This window comes from Oncorhynchus gorbuscha, linkage group LG09 (assembly GCF_021184085.1).
Source record: "Oncorhynchus gorbuscha isolate QuinsamMale2020 ecotype Even-year linkage group LG09, OgorEven_v1.0, whole genome shotgun sequence".
NCBI classification, from domain to species: Eukaryota; Metazoa; Chordata; class Actinopteri; order Salmoniformes; family Salmonidae; genus Oncorhynchus; species Oncorhynchus gorbuscha.
In genome coordinates this window covers 26871278-26892800 of record NC_060181.1, presented here as the reverse complement: position 1 = coordinate 26892800, position 21523 = coordinate 26871278, and the positions used below count along the sequence as shown (strand labels likewise).

Below are 21523 nucleotides of genomic sequence, written 5' to 3'. Positions count from 1 at the left end.
CATCGCAACCATCTCCCTCTGGCTTTGAGACTGAGCCCATGCAGCTGGGAGGGATTCGCATCTCGAATAAGGAGAGGGAACAGAGGATCACCAACCGCCTGTGCCTCTATTGCGGAGTGGCTGGACATTTTGTTATTTCATGTCCAGTAAGAGGCCAGAGCCCATCAGTAAGCGGAGGGCTACTGGTGAGCGCTACTACTCAGGTCCCTTCATCTAGATCTTGTACTACTATGTCGGTCCATCTACGCTGGACCGGTTCGGGTGCTACATGCAGTGCTTTGATTGACTCTGGGGCTGAGGGTTGTTTCATGGACGAAGCATGGGCTCGGAAACATAACATTCCTTTCAGACCATTAGACAGGCCTACGCCCATGTTTGCCTTAGATGGTAGTCATCTTCCCAGTATCAAATTTGAGACACTACCTTTAACTCTCACAGTATCTGGTAACCACAGTGAGACTATTTCTTTTTTGATTTTCCGTTCACCGTTTACACCTGTTGTTTTGGGTCATCCCTGGCTAGTATGTCATAATCCTTCTATTAATTGGTCTAGTAATTCTATCCTATCCTGGAACGTTTCTTGTCATGTGAAGTGTTTAATGTCTGCCATCCCTCCCGTTTCTTCTCTCCCTACTTCTCAGGAGGAACCTGGCGATTTGACAGGAGTGCCGGAGGAATATCATGATCTGCGCACGGTCTTCAGTCGGTCCCGAGCCAACTCCCTTCCTCCTCACCGGTCGTATGATTGTAGTATTGATCTCCTTCCAGGGACCACGCCTCCTCGAGGTAGACTATACTCTCTGTCGGCTCCCGAACGTAAGGCTCTCGAGGATTATTTGTCTGTGTCTCTTGACGCCGGTACCATAGTGCCTTCTTCTTCTCCGGCCGGGGCGGGGTTCTTTTTTGTTAAGAAGAAGGACGGTACTCTGCGCCCCTGCGTGGATTATCGAGGGCTGAATGACATAACGGTTAAGAATCGTTATCCGCTTCCCCTTATGTCATCAGCCTTCGAGATTCTGCAGGGAGCCAGGTGCTTTACTAAGTTGGACCTTCGTAACGCTTACCATCTCGTGCGCATCAGAGAGGGGGACGAGTGGAAAACGGCGTTTAATACTCCGTTAGGGCATTTTGAGTACCGGGTTCTGCCGTTCGGTCTCGCCAATGCGCCAGCTGTTTTTCAGGCATTAGTTAATGATGTTCTGAGAGACATGCTGAACATTTTTGTTTTTGTCTATCTTGACGATATCCTGATTTTTTCTCCGTCACTCGAGATTCATGTTCAGCACGTTCGACGTGTTCTACAGCGCCTTTTAGAGAATTGTCTCTACGTAAAGGCTGAGAAGTGCTCTTTTCATGTCTCCTCCGTTACTTTTCTCGGTTCCGTTATTTCCGCTGAAGGCATTCAGATGGATTCCGCTAAGGTCCAAGCTGTCAGTGATTGGCCCGTTCCAAGGTCACGTGTCGAGTTGCAGCGCTTCTTAGGTTTCGCTAATTTCTATCGGCGTTTCATTCGTAATTTCGGTCAAGTTGCTGCCCCTCTCACAGCTCTTACTTCTGTCAAGACGTGTTTTAAGTGGTCCGGTTCCGCCCAGGGAGCTTTTGATCTTCTAAAAGAACGTTTTACGTCCGCTCCTATCCTCGTTACTCCTGACGTCACTAGACAATTCATTGTCGAGGTTGACGCTTCAGAGGTAGGCGTGGGAGCCATTCTATCCCAGCGCTCCCAGTCTGACGATAAGGTTCATCCTTGCGCTTATTTTTCTCATCGCCTGTCGCCATCTGAGCGCAACTATGATGTGGGTAACCGTGAACTGCTCGCCATCCGCTTAGCCCTAGGCGAATGGCGACAGTGGTTGGAGGGGGCGACCGTTCCTTTTGTCGTTTGGACAGACCATAAGAACCTTGAGTACATCCGTTCTGCCAAACGACTTAATGCCCGTCAAGCTCGTTGGGCGTTGTTTTTCGCTCGTTTCGAGTTTGTGATTTCTTACCGTCCGGGTAGCAAGAACACCAAGCCTGATGCCTTATCCCGTCTGTTTAGTTCTTCTGTGGCTTCTACTGATCCCGAGGGGATTCTTCCTTATGGGCGTGTTGTCGGGTTAACAGTCTGGGGAATTGAAAGACAGGTTAAGCAAGCACTCACGCACACTGCGTCGCCGCGCGCTTGTCCTAGTAACCTCCTTTTCGTTCCTGTTTCCACTCGTCTGGCTGTTCTTCAGTGGGCTCACTCTGCCAAGTTAGCGGGTCATCCCGGTGTTCGAGGCACTCTTGCGTCTATTCGCCAGCGCTTTTGGTGGCCGACTCAGGAGCGTGACACGCGCCGTTTCGTGGCTGCCTGTTCGGACTGCGCGCAGACTAAGTCGGGTAACTCTCCTCCTGCCGGTCGTCTCAGACCGCTCCCCATTCCTTCTCGACCATGGTCTCACATTGCCTTAGACTTCATTACCGGTCTGCCTTTGTCTGCGGGGAAGACTGTGATTCTGACGGTTGTCGATAGGTTCTCTAAGGCGGCACATTTCATTCCCCTCGCTAAACTTCCTTCCGCTAAGGAGACGGCACAAATCATTATTGAGAATGTATTCAGAATTCATGGCCTCCCGTTAGACGCCGTTTCAGACAGAGGTCCGCAATTCACGTCACAGTTTTGGAGGGAGTTCTGTCGTTTGATTGGTGCGTCCGTCAGTCTCTCTTCCGGGTTTCATCCCCAGTCTAACGGTCAAGCAGAGAGGGCCAATCAGACGATTGGTCGCATACTACGCAGCCTTTCTTTCAGGAACCCTGCGTCTTGGGCAGAACAGCTCCCCTGGGCAGAATACGCTCACAATTCGCTTCCTTCGTCTGCTACCGGGTTATCTCCGTTTCAGAGTAGTCTGGGTTACCAGCCTCCTCTGTTCTCATCCCAGCTTGCCGAGTCCAGCGTTCCCTCCGCTCAAGCGTTTGTCCAACGTTGTGAGCGCACCTGGAGGAGGGTGAGGTCTGCACTTTGCCGTTACAGGGCACAGACGGTGAGAGCCGCCAATAAACGCAGGATTAAGAGTCCAAGGTATTGTTGCGGCCAGAGAGTGTGGCTTTCCACTCGCAACCTTCCTCTTACGACAGCTTCTCGTAAGTTGACTCCGCGGTTCATTGGTCCGTTCCGTGTCTCCCAGGTCGTCAATCCTGTCGCTGTGCGACTGCTTCTTCCGCGACATCTTCGTCGCGTCCATCCTGTCTTCCATGTCTCCTGTGTTAAGCCCTTTCTTCGCACCCCCGTTCGTCTTCCCTCCCCCTCCCGTCCTTGTCGAGAGCGCACCTATTTACAAGGTACATAAAATTATGGACATGCGTTCTCGGGGACGGGGTCACCAATACCTAGTGGATTGGGAGGGTTACGGTCCTGAGGAGAGGAGTTGGGTTCCGTCTCGGGACGTGCTGGACCGTTCGCTCATCGATGATTTCCTCCGTTGCCGCCAGGATTCCTCCTCGAGTGCGCCAGGAGGCGCTCGGTGAGTGGGGGGGTACTGTCATGTTTGTCATTCATTGTCATGTCTTGTCCCTGTGCTCCCCATTCTATTCGTTTCCCTCTGCTGGTCTTGTTTGGTTCTATCCCTCTCTCTCCCCCTCCCTCTCTCACTCTCTCGCTCTCTCTTCTCTCTGTCGTTCCGTTCCTGCTCCCAGCTGTTCCTATTCCCCTAATCATCATTTAATTCCCACACCTGTTCCCGATCCTTTCCCCTGATTAGACTCCCTATTTATTCCTTTGTGTTCCGTCCCTGTTCCGTCGGTTCCTTGTTTTGTATTCCATGCTGTATTGCGTTTCGCCCTGTCCTGTCGTGTTTTTTTGCCGTGATTGTGTATCACCCTGTCCTGTCGTGTTTTGTGCCTTCTTCAGACGCTGCGTGTGAGCAGGTGTCTCTGTTGACTACGGCCTGCGCCTACCCGAAGCGACCTGCAGTCTGTGGCCGCTCTCCAGTTGTTTTCCCCTCAACTATCTAGAGGATTTCAGTTATTCGGATTTGAGCATTAATAAACTCTGTTTCTGTTAAGTCGCGTTTGGGTCCTCCTTCACCTGCATAACAAAGTCAATCAATTAATCAAACAGATTCATTTAAGAAGCCCTTTTTACATCAGTCGTAGTCACAAAATGATTTTACAATAGCCTGGCCTAGACCTAAAGCAAGTCAGGAAATCCGCTTTTAGTTTGACGTTTGATGCGAACCAAATATGAAACCCTGTAAAAGTGAATTTACCACTTTCCAACCAGCAAATTGAAAATGGTTTTCCATGAATATATATTTTCCCCTACATTACACTCTGTCTATTTTCACGTCTGTCTATTTTCCCCAACCAACCCCTACAAGATACATTGGTCTATTCAGGTGTTTTCAAACTATTTCTATTTGGAGTGCTGTGTTCCCCTGCTTATACAGCCACATATTCCATATCCATGATCATGAACCTGGGAAGGGCAATGGCAGGGCACATGACACAGTTGACCCCTCTTCCCACTAGAGGTTCACCACGGGCACACACACACACACACACACACACACACACACACACACACACACACACACACACACACACACACACACACACACACACACACACACACACACACACACACACACACACGCTCACACTTTCATGCATGTTTCACAGACACACATTTCCACAGCACTCTCCCATACACACACGCTCCCACACACGCACACGTGCGCACACACACAGATATACACACACGCTCCCACACACGCACACGTGCGCACACACACAGATATACACACACACAGGTCCCCCCCTTCCACCAGAGGTATTCCAATAATACCTTGGTCACAGCATGCTATTAAGAGCTGCATGAGATCATCTTCCCTGCTGAAAGTCATCCACCCTCTCTCTTTCCCTCCATTCATTTCAAAGGAAAAATCCTAGCTATTCTCCCACCAGAGAATAATACATACTGAATAGCCAGCGCTTAAATTGGTGCAAGCCTTGCCGGAGCACCACACTAAATTGGTGAGAGCCCAGTAAGAACATAACACATACCAAATGGACATCACCTAAATGAGTAAGAGCCTTGCTGGAGAATCACACTTTCCAAATGACATCATTCTAAACTAGTGAGAGCCCAACAGGATAATCACACTTATCAAATGACATCATTCTAAACTAGTGAGAGCCCAACAGGATAATCACACTTATCAAATGACATCATTCTAAACTGGTGAGAGCCCAATAGGATAATCACACTTATCAAATGACATCATTCTAAACTAGTGAGAGCCCAACAGGATAATCACACTTATCAAATGACATCATTCTAAACTGGTGAGAGCCCAATAGGATAATCACACTTATCAAATGACATCATTCTAAACTGGTGAGAGCCCAACAGGATAATCACACTTATCAAATGACATCATTATAAACTGGTGAGAGCCCAACAGGATAATCACACTTATCAAATGACATCATTCTAAACTGGTGAGAGCCCAAAAGGATAATCACACTTATCAAATGACATCATTCTAAACTAGTGAGAGCCCAACAGGATAATCACACTTATCAAATGACATCATTCTAAACTGGTGAGAGCCCAACAGGATAATCACACTTATCAAATGACATCATTATAAACTGGTGAGAGCCCAACAGGAGAATCACACTTATCAAATGACATCATTCTAAACTGGTGAGAGCCCAACAGGAGAATCACACTTATCAAATGACATCATTCTAAACTGGTGAGAGCCCAACAGGAGAATCACACTTATCAAATGACATCATTCTAAACTGGTGAGAGCCCAACAGGAGAATCACACTTATCAAATGACATCATTCTAAACTGGTGAGAGCCCAACAGGAGAATCACACTTACCAATGACATCATTCTAAACTGGTGAGAGCCCAACAGGAGAATCACACTTACCAATGACATCATTCTAAACTGGTGAGAGCCCAACAGGAGAATCACACTTACCAATGACATCATTCTAAACTGGTGAGAACCCAACAGGAGAATCACACTTATCAAATGACATCATTCTAAACTGGTAAGAGCCCAACAGGAGAATCACACTTACCAATGACATCATTCTCAACTGGTGAGAGCCTAACAGGAGAATCACACTTACCAATGACATCATTCTAAACTGGTGAGAGCCCAACAGGAGAATCACACTTACCAATGACATCATTCTCAACTGGTGAGAACTCAACAGGAGAATCACACTTACCAATGACATCATTCTAAACTGGTGAGAGCCCAACAGGAGAATCACACTTACCAATGACATCATTCTAAACTGGTGAGAGCCCAACAGGAGAATCACACTTACCAATGACATCATTCTAAACTAGTGAGAGCCCAACAGGAGAATCACACTTATCAAATGACATCATTCTAAACTGGTGAGAGCCCAACAGGAGAATCACACTTACCAATGACATCATTCTCAACTGGTGAGAACTCAACAGGAGAATCACACTTACCAATGACATCATTCTAAACTGGTAAGAGCCCAACAGGAGAATCACACTTACCAATGACATCATTCTAAACTGGTGAGAACCCAACAGGAGAATCACACTTACCAATGACATCATTCTAAACTGGTGAGAGCCCAACAGGAGAATCACACTTATCAAATGACATCATTCTAAACTGGTGAGAGCCCAACAGGAGAATCACACTTACCAATGACATCATTCTAAACTGGTGAGAACCCAATAGGGGAATCACATGTACCAAATGGCCATCGTTTACAGTTTTTTTTTTTTACAATCGCGAGGACCCATTCCTCAATACTTAGGTGACTTTTTCAAAACTCTTCACACAGTGAGCACAACAGCAGTGTATGTGGGCTAAACTGCTGTTCATTTTTCATTGCTTTGGCACAAATTTCATGAGTTTTTTTCTCACTCAGACACAACCATACATACTCTTTTCAAAACTGTTAAACTTAAGTTCAAAACCTAACATAACACAAAATTGAATAAGACAGCAATTAGCTACATTTATACAGCAATACCTTATTAAAATATACTCCAAATCTAAAAAATGAAATACTATCAAAACAATTAGACCAACCACGGCTGATTCCCATTGTAGTTGAACACCTACCCAGGTGTTAGTCTTTCAATTTCATTACCATCTATACATAAGGGGATATTCTAGGAATAATTCTGTACTGTAATTTTAACATGGACCCAGACAGAGATAGAGAAGTGGTTGACAGTGGCTGGGAGGGGGGGGGGGGTACGTATGCGGGGTGGAAGAAGACTGAGAGGAAGATCAAGAGCTGTAGTCTCAGATGAGATTATGGCTACTATAAGTGATCATGTAATAAATCATGGTCTATCAATGAGAGAGGCTGGTCTGAGAGTGTAGCCAAATCTGCAAATCTTTCCGGCAAAACAACAGGTAAGATGTGCATTCTGCAAGGGCATCTGACTGAACTGCACATTACAGAAGTACATTGAGCAAAGCCTCCAAACCCACTTATGTGTAATTGTTTTTGTATTTCTGCTTAGGACCCAACGGTTGCCTCCCACAGGTGGGAGAGGTAGGATTTTCTGTCATGTTTGTCATTTATTGTCATGTCTTGTCCCTGTGCTCCCCATGCTATTCGTTTCCCTCTGCTGGTCTTGTTTGGTTCTATCCCTCTCTCTCCCCCTCCCTCTCTCACTCTCTCGCTCTCTCTTCTCTCTGTCGTTCCGTTCCTGCTCCCAGCTGTTCCTATTCCCCTAATCATCATTTAGTCTTCCCACACCTGTTCCCGATCCTTTCCCCTGATTAGAGTCCCTATTTATTCCTTTGTGATCCGTTCCTGTTCCGTCGGTTCCTTGTATTGTATTCACCATGCTGTGATTGCGTTTCGCCCTGTCCTGTCGTGTTTTTGCCGTGATTGTGTATCACCCTGTCCTGTCGTGTTTTGTGCCTTCATCAGATGCTGCGTGTGAGCAGGTGTCTCAGTCGACTACGGCCTGCGCCTACCCGGCGACCTGCAGTCTGTGGCCGCTTCCAGTTGTTTCCCTCTACGAGTCTAGAGGATTTCTGTTATTCCGTTTTGGACTTTAATAAACTCTGTTTCTGTTAAGTCGCGTTTGGGTCCTCTTTCACCGGCATGACAGAAGGAACCGACCAAGGAATGGACCCAGCGACTTCAGACGCTCGTTACACTGCCGTCGAGATCCAAGGAGCCATGCTCGGCAGACACGAGCAGGAATTGTCTGCTGCTCGCCATGCCGTGGAGAACCTGGCCGCTCAGGTTTCCGACCTCTCTGGACAGTTCCAGAGTCTACGTCTCGTGCCACCTGTTACTCCCTGGCCTGCCGAGCCTCCAGAACCCAGGGTTAATAACCCACCTTGCTACTCCGGGCAGCCCACTGAGTGCCGCTCCTTTCTCACGCAGTGTGAGATTGTGTTCTCTCTCCAACCCCACACATACTCTAGAGAGAGAGCTCGGGTTGCTTACGTCATTTCACTCCTTACTGGCCGGGCTCGAGAATGGGGCACAGCTATCTGGGAGGCAAGGGCTGATTGCTCTAACAGATTCCAGAACTTTAAAGAGGAGATGATTCGGGTTTTTGACCGTTCAGTTTTTGGTGGGGAGGCTTCTAGGGCCCTGGCTTCCTTATGCCAAGGTGAACGGTCCATAACGGATTATTCCATTGAGTTTCGCACTCTTGCTGCCTCTAGTGAGTGGAACGAGCCGGCGCTGCTCGCTCGTTTTCTGGAGGGACTCCACGCAGTGGTTAAGGATGAGATTCTCTCCCGGGAGGTTCCTTCAGATGTGGACTCTTTGATTGCTCTCGCCATCCGCATAGAACGACGGGTAGATCTTCGTCACCGGGCTCGTGGAAGAGAGCTCGCATCAACGGTGTTTCCCTGCTCCGCATCGCAACCATCTCCCTCCTCTGGCTTTGAGACTGAGCCCATGCAGCTGGGAGGGATTCGCATCTCGAATAAGGAGAGGGAACGGAGGATCACCAACCGCCTGTGCCTCTATTGCGGAGTTGCTGGACATTTTGTTAATTCATGTCCAGTAAGAGGCCAGAGCCCATCAGTAAGCGGAGGGCTACTGGTGAGCGCTACTACTCAGGTCCCTTCATCTAGATCTTGTACTACTATGTCGGTCCATCTACGCTGGACCGGTTCGGGTGCTACATGCAGTGCTTTGATTGACTCTGGGGCTGAGGGTTGTTTCATGGACGAAGCATGGGCTCGGAAACATAACATTCCTTTCAGACCGTTAGACAGGCCTACGCCCATGTTTGCCTTAGATGGTAGTCATCTTCCCAGTATCAAATTTGAGACACTACCTTTAACTCTCACAGTATCTGGTAACCACAGTGAGACTATTTCTTTTTTGATTTTCCGTTCACCGTTTACACCTGTTGTTTTGGGTCACCCCTGGCTTGTATGTCATAATCCTTCTATTAATTGGTCTAGTAATTCTATCCTATCCTGGAACGTTTCTTGTCATGTGAAGTGTTTAATGTCTGCCATCCCTCCCATTTCTTCTGTCCCTACTTCTCAGGAGGAACCTGGCGATTTGACAGGAGTGCCGGAGGAATATCATGATCTGCGCACGGTCTTCAGTCGGTCCCGAGCCAACTCCCTTCCTCCTCACCGGTCGTATGATTGTAGTATTGATCTCCTTCCGGGGACCACTCCTCCTCGAGGTAGACTATACTCTCTGTCGGCTCCCGAACGTAAGGCTCTCGAGGATTATTTGTCTGTGTCTCTTGACGCCGGTACCATAGTGCCTTCTTCTTCTCCGGCCGGGGCGGGGTTCTTTTTGTTAAGAAGAAGGACGGTACTCTGCGCCCCTGCGTGGATTATCGAGGGCTGAATGACATAACGGTTAAGAATCGTTATCCGCTTCCCCTTATGTCATCAGCCTTCGAGATTCTGCAGGGAGCCAGGTGCTTTACTAAGTTGGACCTTCGTAACGCTTACCATCTCGTGCGCATCAGAGAGGGGGACGAGTGGAAAACGGCGTTTAACACTCCGTTAGGGCATTTTGAGTACCGGGTTCTGCCGTTCGGTCTCGCCAATGCGCCAGCTGTTTTTCAGGCATTAGTTAATGATGTTCTGAGAGACATGCTGAACATTTTTGTTTTTGTCTATCTTGACGATATCCTGATTTTTTCTCCGTCACTCGAGATTCATGTTCAGCACGTTCGACGTGTTCTACAGCGCCTTTTAGAGAATTGTCTCTACGTAAAGGCTGAGAAGTGCTCTTTTCATGTCTCCTCCGTTACTTTTCTCGGTTCCGTTATTTCCGCTGAAGGCATTCAGATGGATTCCGCTAAGGTCCAAGCTGTCAGTGATTGGCCCGTTCCAAGGTCACGTGTCGAGTTGCAGCGCTTTTTAGGTTTCGCTAATTTCTATCGGCGTTTCATTCGTAATTTCGGTCAAGTTGCTGCCCCTCTCACAGCTCTTACTTCTGTCAAGACGTGTTTTAAGTGGTCCGGTTCCGCCCAGGGAGCTTTTGATCTTCTAAAAGAACGTTTTACGTCCGCTCCTATCCTCGTTACTCCTGACGTCACTAGACAATTCATTGTCGAGGTTGACGCTTCAGAGGTAGGCGTGGGAGCCATCCTATCCCAGCGCTTCCAGTCTGACGATAAGGTTCATCCTTGCGCTTATTTTTCTCATCGCCTGTCGCCATCTGAGCGCAACTATGATGTGGGTAACCGTGAACTGCTCGCCATCCGCTTAGCCCTAGGCGAATGGCGACAGTGGTTGGAGGGGGCGACCGTTCCTTTTGTCGTTTGGACAGACCATAAGAACCTTGAGTACATCCGTTCTGCCAAACGACTTAATGCCCGTCAAGCTCGTTGGGCGTTGTTTTTCGCTCGTTTCGAGTTTGTGATTTCTTACCGTCCGGGTAGCAAGAACACCAAGCCTGATGCCTTATCCCGTCTGTTTAGTTCTTCTGTGGCTTCTACTGATCCCGAGGGGATTCTTCCTTATGGGCGTGTTGTCGGGTTAACAGTCTGGGGAATTGAAAGACAGGTTAAGCAAGCACTCACGCACACTGCGTCGCCGCGCGCTTGTCCTAGTAACCTCCTTTTCGTTCCTGTTTCCACTCGTCTGGCTGTTCTTCAGTGGGCTCACTCTGCCAAGTTAGCTGGTCATCCCGGTGTTCGAGGCACTCTTGCGTCTATTCGCCAGCGCTTTTGGTGGCCGACTCAGGAGCGTGACACGCGCCGTTTCGTGGCTGCTTGTTCGGACTGCGCGCAGACTAAGTCGGGTAACTCTCCTCCTGCCGGTCGTCTCAGACCGCTCCCCATTCCTTCTCGACCATGGTCTCACATTGCCTTAGACTTCATTACCGGTCTGCCTTTGTCTGCGGGGAAGACTGTGATTCTGACGGTTGTCGATAGGTTCTCTAAGGCGGCACATTTCATTCCCTCGCTAAACTTCCTTCCGCTAAGGAGACGGCACAAATCATTATTGAGAATGTATTCAGAATTCATGGCCTCCCGTTAGACGCCGTTTCAGACAGAGGCCCGCAATTCACGTCACAGTTTTGGAGGGAGTTCTGTCGTTTGATTGGTGCGTCCGTCAGTCTCTCTTCCGGGTTTCATCCCCAGTCTAACGGTCAAGCAGAGAGGGCCAATCAGACGATTGGTCGCATACTACGCAGCCTTTCTTTCAGAAACCCTGCGTCTTGGGCAGAACAGCTCCCCTGGGCAGAATACGCTCACAATTCGCTTCCTTCGTCTGCTACCGGGTTATCTCCGTTTCAGAGTAGTCTGGGTTACCAGCCTCCTCTGTTCTCATCCCAGCTTGCCGAGTCCAGCGTTCCCTCCGCTCAAGCGTTTGTCCAACGTTGTGAGCGCACCTGGAGGAGGGTGAGGTCTGCACTTTGCCGTTACAGGGCACAGACGGTGAGAGCCGCCAATAAACGCAGGATTAAGAGTCCAAGGTATTGTTGCGGCCAGAGAGTGTGGCTTTCCACTCGCAACCTTCCTCTTACGACAGCTTCTCGTAAGTTGACTCCGCGGTTCATTGGTCCGTTCCGTGTCTCCCAGGTCGTCAATCCTGTCGCTGTGCGACTGCTTCTTCCGCGACATCTTCGTCGCGTCCATCCTGTCTTCCATGTCTCCTGTGTTAAGCCCTTTCTTCGCACCCCCGTTCGTCTTCCCTCCCCCCTCCCGTCCTTGTCGAGAGCGCACCTATTTACAAGGTACATAAGATTATGGACATGCGTTCTCGGGGACGGGGTCACCAATACCTAGTGGATTGGGAGGGTTACGGTCCTGAGGAGAGGAGTTGGGTTCCGTCTCGGGACGTGCTGGACCGTTCGCTCATCGATGATTTCCTCCGTTGCCGCCAGGATTCCTCCTCGAGTGCGCCAGGAGGCGCTCGGTGAGTGGGGGGTACTGTCATGTTTGTCATTTATTGTCATGTCTTGTCCCTGTGCTCCCCATGCTATTCGTTTCCCTCTGCTGGTCTTGTTTGGTTCTATCCCTCTCTCTCCCCCTCCCTCTCTCACTCTCTCGCTCTCTCTTCTCTCTGTCGTTCCGTTCCTGCTCCCAGCTGTTCCTATTCCCCTAATCATCATTTAGTCTTCCCACACCTGTTCCCGATCCTTTCCCCTGATTAGAGTCCCTATTTATTCCTTTGTGATCCGTTCCTGTTCCGTCGGTTCCTTGTATTGTATTCACCATGCTGTGATTGCGTTTCGCCCTGTCCTGTCGTGTTTTTGCCGTGATTGTGTATCACCCTGTCCTGTCGTGTTTTGTGCCTTCATCAGATGCTGCGTGTGAGCAGGTGTCTCAGTCGACTACGGCCTGCGCCTACCCGAAGCGACCTGCAGTCTGTGGCCGCTTCTCCAGTTGTTTCCCCTCTACGAGTCTAGAGGATTTCTGTTATTCCGTTTTGGACTTTAATAAACTCTGTTTCTGTTAAGTCGCGTTTGGGTCCTCTTTCACCTGCATGACATTTTCACTGCAATCGTTGATATGGTCATCAGAAACAATGGCATAAAACTCACAGAGATTCGGAACAGAGCGTTGGCAGACAACATTACATTTGGAATATTCACAATGTAAGCATAACAACTATTTCTAGAGTCCTGAAACAAGATCAAGTCAGGATGAAGCAGTTGTACACTGTCCCCTTTGAGAGGAACTCTGAACGAGTCAAGCAACTCAGGAACAAATATGTATACTCAAAGATGAGTATAAAATACAGAACTGGTTTTGAACAAAACCGAACAGAGCAGAGGCACACCATGGCATGTTTTTAGGCATAATGTAAACTACCGTAATAGCCTAACTCTTATGTTGCCTTTGTGGATTTATTTTAGAGAGTCATGGAGATTGAAGCCAGGCAAACACCCCACATATTCATCTTTGTGGATGAGGCTGGTTTCAAGTTGGCCAAAACACGGCGGCGAGGAAGGAATGTGATTGGGAAAAGAGCCACAGTGGATGTCCCGGGCCAGAGGGGTGCCAACATCACAATGAGGAAGGAATGTGACTGGGAAAAGAGCCACAGTGGATGTCCCGGGCCAGAGGGGTGACAACATCACAATGTGTGCAGCAATATCCTCTGATGGATGGCTGTTACACAAACCACTAATTGGGCCATACAACACAGAGAGTCTCATTTCATTCCTGGATGACCTCTATGGAAGGTTGTGTCAGGTGAGGAAAGGGGTGCAGTGAGGCGAAATCGGCCAACGTTTGTAATTGTATGGGACAATGTGGCATTTCACCACTCCTGCAGTCACAGAGTGGTTTTCAGCCCCTCCCAGGATGGTGTCACTTCTCCCCCCACCTTACTCTCCATTCCTCAACCCCATAGAGGAATTATTTTCCTTATGGAGGTGGAAGGTTTATGACCACCATCCACATGATCAAATGTCCCTCCTGGACGCAATGAATGCTGGATGCCTGGACATATCTGCAGAAGATTGTCAGGGATGGACCAGGCATGCCAAAATATTATTTCCCAGGTGTATTGCCCAAGATGACGTAAGATGGTGTGGGTGAGAACCTGCGGCCAAATGCAGAAGACATAATTGACTAGCACTGCTACTGTATCTGTGTCGGTAGATGGTGTATATACAAATTATTGTATTTTGGAATCACTCAATGCCAAAAAATGACATAAAACATATTGAAGCATATTGCATCATGTCTGATTAATTCCTGTAACATATACTGCAGTGTATTCTAAACAGTAGAGAGGTGTCATGCTTGTTTTGTAAAGAATTTTTACAAAAGAAAACATTGTGTAATGCTACCTGTTGTTAGTGTGTTTTAGATCATTGTTTTATGAGTGACAAAGTGTGCTTGTTGGGTAACAACAATTGCTTGTGTTATGGAACAATGTGTTGATTTGAGACACGTATGAAGTGTTTTGGTAGTTTTAGTGCATTTTAGATGTGAAATGCTGTGCCAAGCTGAAAGTTGGTTAGGAGAACTGTGTGAAGAGATTTGAAGAATTGAACTAGGTATTGAGAAATGGGTCCTGGGGAATGTAAACAACTGTAAATTGGTGAAAACCCAAAGTGAAAGTTGCTGACAAGAGCTCTGCTGTGAATGACATTTCTGAACATGGGAATATGGCCGAAACAGGTTAAATAGAAAGTGGAGACTTGGCATGATTGGCCAGTTATTATATGTTAAGGTGTGAGACAGAGATCCACGGTGAGTAGCACAACAGGTATTTCAGGTAATAGTTAACCCTTTAAGCAGTCTACGCTTGTTTTGAGTGTATTCAGCACCACAGCCTTAGAATATAACAGATTAGAATAGTCCTGCACTGGTCCACCTACTGAGATGGACTTTTCTTTGCTCCTAACCAAACCCAGAAAACACAAAATATCGGAAATATTGCAAAGGGATAAAATAGGTGCTAAAACAACAAGGTTGTCAGCATCTGTCCATACCAGTGAGCAGCTGCTCCAGGCCCCCCAGTCAGACAGGACACAGTCCTCAGGGCAGGGCAGCTGGCGGTCCCTGGCCCCTAGAGGCATCTCCTCTGGGTCACACAGGTAATCCTCCACAGGGTCCGACGGCCCATTGATAGTGTTCTGCATACACCTGGACAGAGGGGGGACGATAGGTTAGCAATACTGATAAAATTATCGTTGGTTTTTGTAGAGGAGATGAAGGCGAGATGAAGGCAGGAATCACCTTGAATGTATGAAGCTAAGAAAACGTCACAGAACAGGGTTAGTTGGAAAGACTGTCGCGGTCCTTCAGTTCACTAGGAGTTTAAATGATTAAGTCAAATAGGCTGTTGTACCTATAAGAGCTGATCGTCCGTACCTGACCTTTCTGGTCTGCACTCCTTCTCCACAGTTCTCCTTCAGGTCCACGTTGCTGACCTTCCAGACACTCCAGGGTTCAGCCACCCACACATACTGACCACAGTCACTGAGACAGGGCACCACCTCATACACCTTGTGAGAGACCACTACACAGTTAGCCACCCACGGTCACACCACCATCCATCCCATAGCAAAAATGCACGTATTTTAACACATTTGTATATGATGAAATAGTATAGAGCAGGTTTGTGCTCGCGCAAAACTCATTCATTACATTTACTCCCACACTATTATCCATCCCACGGCAAGAAGAAATACATTGATCTGTACAAAAAGTCACTCACCTGAGCCTGTGGATGGGGTCAGTTCATACACCAAGGAAAAGAGGACAATAATAGCGGGGAAACAGACAGTGAGTGTTTAAATATAGGATTATTAGAATGCAGTACACCATGTTCCCTTGTTTCTCTGTAGGAGCATAGAGTTCACAGTTCTTTCCCCTTCCTTAATCTTACAGGTAGCCTAGCAGTTAGAGTGTTGGGCCAGTAACTGAAAGGTATCTGGTTCGAAGTCCTAAGCTGACAACGTGCAAAAATCTGCCGATGTGCTCTTGAGCAATGCACTTAACCTTAACCTTAAACTTCAATGCTCCTGTAAGCTAAATGACTAAAATGTAAATGTGTACAAGCCCTAACTCAGCTAATGAATGAAACACTGAAAGATGTCCACTCTGGCTTCATTAAAAAATTAACACTGTTATGGTTCCTTTAATCTAATGCATTAAATCATAATCAAAGTATTTTAATTAAACATTATAACAAGCCAGAGACCTCTACCCTCTACCATGTTCTAGTCTTGCCCAGAAACAACCCTTATCCATTATCCTCTACCCCCAAGAGACTAGACACTAAGTTGTGGAGATCTGAGTAGAGTTTATCAATTTAAGCAATATGGAAAAAATCTGGCCAATCCTCTCAGATCTCTACAAATGTCTTTGGGGTAAGGGCTAGTGGTTATTTCTAGACAGGGCCAAGAGTGATGAATGTCTCCCACTCACCTGGTTGACATGGTCCAGTTTGGGGCACGGTCGACCACCGTTGTAAGGCTTCTCCCTCAGCCACTTGGAACGCACTTTGACCCCACTGCCGCAGGACTTGCTGCATCGTGACCAGTTTGACCACTCACTGAGCTTGCAGTCAGACGGACAGGGGATGATGCAAGCCTCCTCAATATAACCTGAAACCACAGAGACAACTAGGCATCAGTATAGTTTCATCATCTGGCAGTATCTGTATCAGTTTACACAGCTGTTGATGCAGCAAGCTAAATCCAACATTCCTATTGATACGGATGAAAAGCCACAGAGAGGATTATAAAGAACTGAGATGGCAGCGCTGTGCAACAAACAGCATTATTCCACTGTTTACTGTAGCTTGGCAAATGCAATGGAACAAGAGGGCAGCAGCCTGTTGTGCGATTTAGAAGACTGTTGTTTTTCTGGGCAAGTGAGTCAGAGAGAGGGAGAGAGAAAGAACAAGTGAGAGAGCAAGTGAGAGAGAAAGAAACTGAGGCAGAGAGAGCAAGAGAAAGAGAGCGAGAGAGAGAGAAATGGAGGGAGAGAGAGAGATGGAGGACGGGAGAGAGAGGTCATGATTTTGGGAGTTTTGGCAGGAGTGCTTCTCTCTCGGCTTGTTATTTCTTTTTATCTGGGCAAAAGGGTGGATTACTGAGCCTCATGTGTCCACTGAAAGAGCAGGGAGGTCAGAGGTCTTAGCTGTTTTGAGTGTTATTACTACTGATACTGGAGCAAGGTCACAAGTTGTGACACAAAACACAGGAACCTGCGTGAATCCTCAGCAGTGGAAATACATTAACATACTGTGAATTAGGAATTTTAGAGTGCATTCTTTTGTTCTTAGACTATTAAACATTGAGTAAATGTATGTTTGTGAACTTGCTTAAGTAAGATCAGATCAGAAGAACAAACAGTGTTGTCTATTTTCCTCTAGGACATTTAAAAAAAACTAAGACTAACAGCGTTATTAGAGGGATATTTTTTGTTGCCCAAATTGATTGCCCCCTAATCCAGTTGTATTTGGGCTTTTTCCTCTACATTTTAAGGAAGTCACCTGGTTACTATTCCTAAAAGACCCACAAAAACAACATTTTGGAAACAATTAACCAAAATGAAAAGACAAATCAAATCAATCCAATTCCTGAGGAACTGACCTGTGTAAGTTACAGACACTCTTATGATACAGTAACACTACTACAGATACACAGCATATTTTGCTTAGTTTTTTTGTGGTTCTATATAGAGCAATTTTGAAACAAGCTATTGAACCCTTTCGGTTCTATACAGCACCATTTTTTCCAACAGTATACTGTAGCAGAGAAGCTACTGTAAGACAGACAATCCCTCTATATTGTTAGTGGCCGCCCCACTACTGTCATGCCACTGGCAATAAGAGTCTGCCTGTTGGTCACTGCTTCTCAGAACCTGCTATCTCACTCACACTCATATCACTCACTGTCAACCTTTCCAGCCAGCCTCGTTTTCTGTTTTAACATGGAACCATCCTGCCAAGCCCACGTAAAGCAGGGAATCAAATTGTCACTATAGTACCATTTACAGACAGACTGTATGGTATGTTGTCTGTAAAATGTTTTTTAGAACCCAATTCATACAGTCCCGTTTTTTACCACGTTCTTGCTGGGGTAAGCCTTTTCTATCTCCAGTGCACATGCCGGTAATCCATTAAATATACACATCACAAACAAATCCACTATTAATAGTTTGTAGGCAGGTCCTAAGAAACATACGACTAATAAAATAAAAGAATGGCATATTTTGAGTTTGAACTCAAGAGTTATTTTGTTCATTAATCAGACAAGACACGCTTAGGCTATCATGATTACAGTCAACACACATATATTTTATAGCAGGCTAAGAATATAATGAAATATAACAGAATAAATACCCCCCCCCAAAATTTCCCACACAATTTACGCCATGGCAACATGTGGATCCGCTGTCATTTAAAAAACTGATATTTTGAAACAGATCCCAAGGGAAGCCCATGATTTTTTGATCCACGTTTTATCTCTATAACTTCACTTTGTTACAGAGCAGGCATAGGGTCTTACAGAGAAAGCATACCACCCTGCATCCCACCGCTGCTACTGAAGCTAAGCAGGATCAGTCCTGGTTAGTCCCTGGATGGGAGACCAGATGCTGCTGGGAGCATTGTTGGAGGGCCAGTAGGAGGCATTATTTTCCTCAGTTATTGGGTCTTTCGGATAGAATGGTAAAAAGGTGTCCTGACTCCCATGGCACTTATCATAAGGGTAGGGGTGTTAACCCCGGTGTCCTGCCTAAATTACCAATCTGGCCCTCATGTGATCATGGTCACCTAATCATCCCCAGCTTCCAATTGGCTCATTCATTCACCTTCCCCTCCCTTGTAACTATTCCCGAGGTCGTTCCTGTAAATTAAAATGTGCTTTCAGTCAACTTACATGGTAAAATAAGGGTTAAGTCAATCAAATCAAGATTCCAATAGTAAATAACAGCAATCTATACTTTTAAAAGCATGCAAGGCTCGTCATCGAGCAAAATAACAGGCCTACACTTGATTGGCTACATTACTGCATGCTAAATGTTTCTGATCATGACTAGGTCAGGTCGCGTAAATAAAAGTTTAGGCTTTGATGTCGGCAACACCTTTCACATATAGAAAAAGTTGGAAAAAAGTTGGCAAGATGCTAATGTTGTGAAAGTATTCACCCCCTTTGGCATCTTTCCTATTTTGTTGCCTTTTTACAACCTGGAATTAAGAAAAAAAAAATTTTGGGGGGGGGTGTATCATTTGATTTACACAACATGCCTACCACTATGAAGATGAAAAATATGTTTTATTGTGAAACAAACAAGAAAAAAGACAAAAAAACATGAGCGTGCACAACTTTCAGGGGATGGGGATGTTGTTCTCGGAGTGATGAGAGGTGTTGGGTTTGATCCAGATGTAGTGCTTTCCTTGATGGCCAAAAAGATACATTTGAGTCTCATCTGACCAGAGTACCTTCTTCCATATGTTTGGGGAGTCTTCCACATGACTTTGGCCGAACACCAAACGTGTTTGCTTATTTTTTTTCTGGCCACTCTTCCATAAAGCGCAGCTCTGTGGAGTGTATGGTTTAAAGTGGTCCTTTGGACAGATACTCCAATCTCTAACTGTGGGGCTTTGCAGCTCATTCAGGGTTATCTTTGGTCTCTTTGTTGCCTCTATGATTAATGCCCTCCTTGCCTGAGTTTTGGTGGGCGGCCCACTCTTGGCAGGTTTGTTGTGGCACCATATTCTTTCCATGTTTTAATAATGGATTTAATAGTGCTCCGTGGAATGTTCAAAGTTGTGGATCTTTTTTTAACCCAACCCTGATCTGTACTTCTCCACAACCTTGTCCCTGACCTGCTTGGAGAGCTCCTTGATCTTCATGGTGCCGCTTGCTTGGTGGTGCCGCTTGCTTGGTGGTGCCCCTTGCTTGGTGGTGCCCCTTGCTTGGTGGTGCCGCTTGCTTGGTGGTGCCGCTTGCTTGGTGGTGCCCCTTGCTTGGTGGTGCCCCTTGCTTGGTGGTGCCCCTTGCTTGGTGGTGCCCCTTGCTTGGTGGTGCCCCTTGCTTGGTGGTGCCGCTTGCTTGGTGGTGCCCCTTGCTTGGTGGTGCCCCTTGCTTGGTGGTGCCCCTTGCTTGGTGGTGCCGCTTGCTTGGTGGTGCCTCTTGCTTGGTGGTGCCCCTTGCTTGGTGGTGCCCCTTGCTTGGTGGTGCCCCTTGCTTGGTGGTGCCCCTTGCTTGGTGGTGCCGCTTGCTTGGTGGTGCCGCTTGCTTGGTGGTGCCGCTTGCTTGGTGGTGTTGCAGACTCGGGGACTTTTAAGGACAGGTGTATATTTACTGAGATCGTGTGAAAGATCATGTGACACTTAGATTGCACACAGGTGGACTTTATTTAACTAATCATGTGACTTCTGAAGGTAATTGGTTGCACCAGATCTTATTTAGGGGCTTCATAACAAAGAGGGTGAACACATACACACACACCACTTTTCTGTTTTTTGTTTTTTTAATTTCACTTCACCAATTGGGACTATTTTGTGATTGTCCATTACATGAAATACAAATAAAAATATATCTATATTACAGGTTGTAATTTAACAAAATAGGAAAAACACCAAGGGGGATGAATACTTTTGCAAGGCACTGTAGGTAACCATATACCTTTTAATGTATTTGAATGTTTTTTAATATAACTTATTTTCCTTTTTTGTTTGTAATGATAATACAATAAATTATTATAAAAAATGTTATAATTTAATCCATAGTACGTGTGGGAGCCAATCAGGTAGGTTGGTTGTGGTGTTGGAGCAATAGAGCTACAATACCAGTGACTTGTGTATAGATATAGCACCATCCCTGATCTCCTATGGTTGCTTAAGCTGGGAAAAAAGGCACCGGAATCTTAGTGTGACGTCTAAGGCACAGTGGTGTTGGAGAGCTACACATACAATAGCAATAGCTTGTGACGTCTCATGACGTCACAGTTCTACACCATCAACCACACGACAGGCCCCATACTGCAAGTGAAGCTATGACTCACAGGCTTGGGTTTACACAGAGAACAAACCCTTTGATAAAGCGCTGCGTCTTCCTCGGGTTAACATGGACGATACGACACCGCTATGATTCCTACATTTCTTCTCTGCATCGGTTGGATGGCGATGCTGTTGTGTATCCCTGAATGCTAACACTTTGGGAAGAAAGCAGCTCTGATGTTCTACGTCTGCATCGCTTGCTGTTTGGGGTTTTGGGCTGGGTTTCTGTATAAGCACTTTGTGACATCTGCTGGTGTAAAAAGGGCTTTATAAATAAATGAGATTGATTGAAATGTGATTGATGTTCCCCTGACAGATTTGGGCTAGGGGGCGGAGCGACCGCATCCTGCATCCTCTCCGTTACCACATTGATTTGTTCTCTTTTGAATTTACAATCAAGGGATGCTGAAAAGGACAGTGAGATGAGAGAAACAGTCTGACATCAAATTAGGTCGAATGGAGCCGAATCAATAGAACACATATGTAAATGATCGACTAATTATTCTCTTGACGGAGAGAACAACGAAACAATGTTCTCTAAATGTATTCAATAAGAGGTTGTAACAAATTGATGAGAATTCCAAAGACCACAACCAA

At 46.5% G+C, this 21523-nt stretch overlaps 1 protein-coding gene across 2 annotated transcripts in view; it reads right to left on the bottom strand.

Annotated features, from left to right (window-relative positions):
- Positions 1 to 21523, bottom strand: part of LOC124043338 (thrombospondin type-1 domain-containing protein 7A-like) — a 232093-nt gene that overhangs the window by 64864 nt on the left and 145706 nt on the right. For both annotated transcript variants that reach the window (XM_046361855.1, XM_046361856.1), the window contains exons 14-17: positions 16339 to 16517; positions 15626 to 15631; positions 15280 to 15413; positions 14898 to 15051 (exon numbers count right to left, since the gene is read on the bottom strand). In XM_046361855.1, the coding sequence (XP_046217811.1) occupies positions 14898 to 15051; positions 15280 to 15413; positions 15626 to 15631; positions 16339 to 16517 (473 nt within the window). The remainder of the gene's footprint in view (positions 1 to 14897; positions 15052 to 15279; positions 15414 to 15625; positions 15632 to 16338; positions 16518 to 21523) is intronic.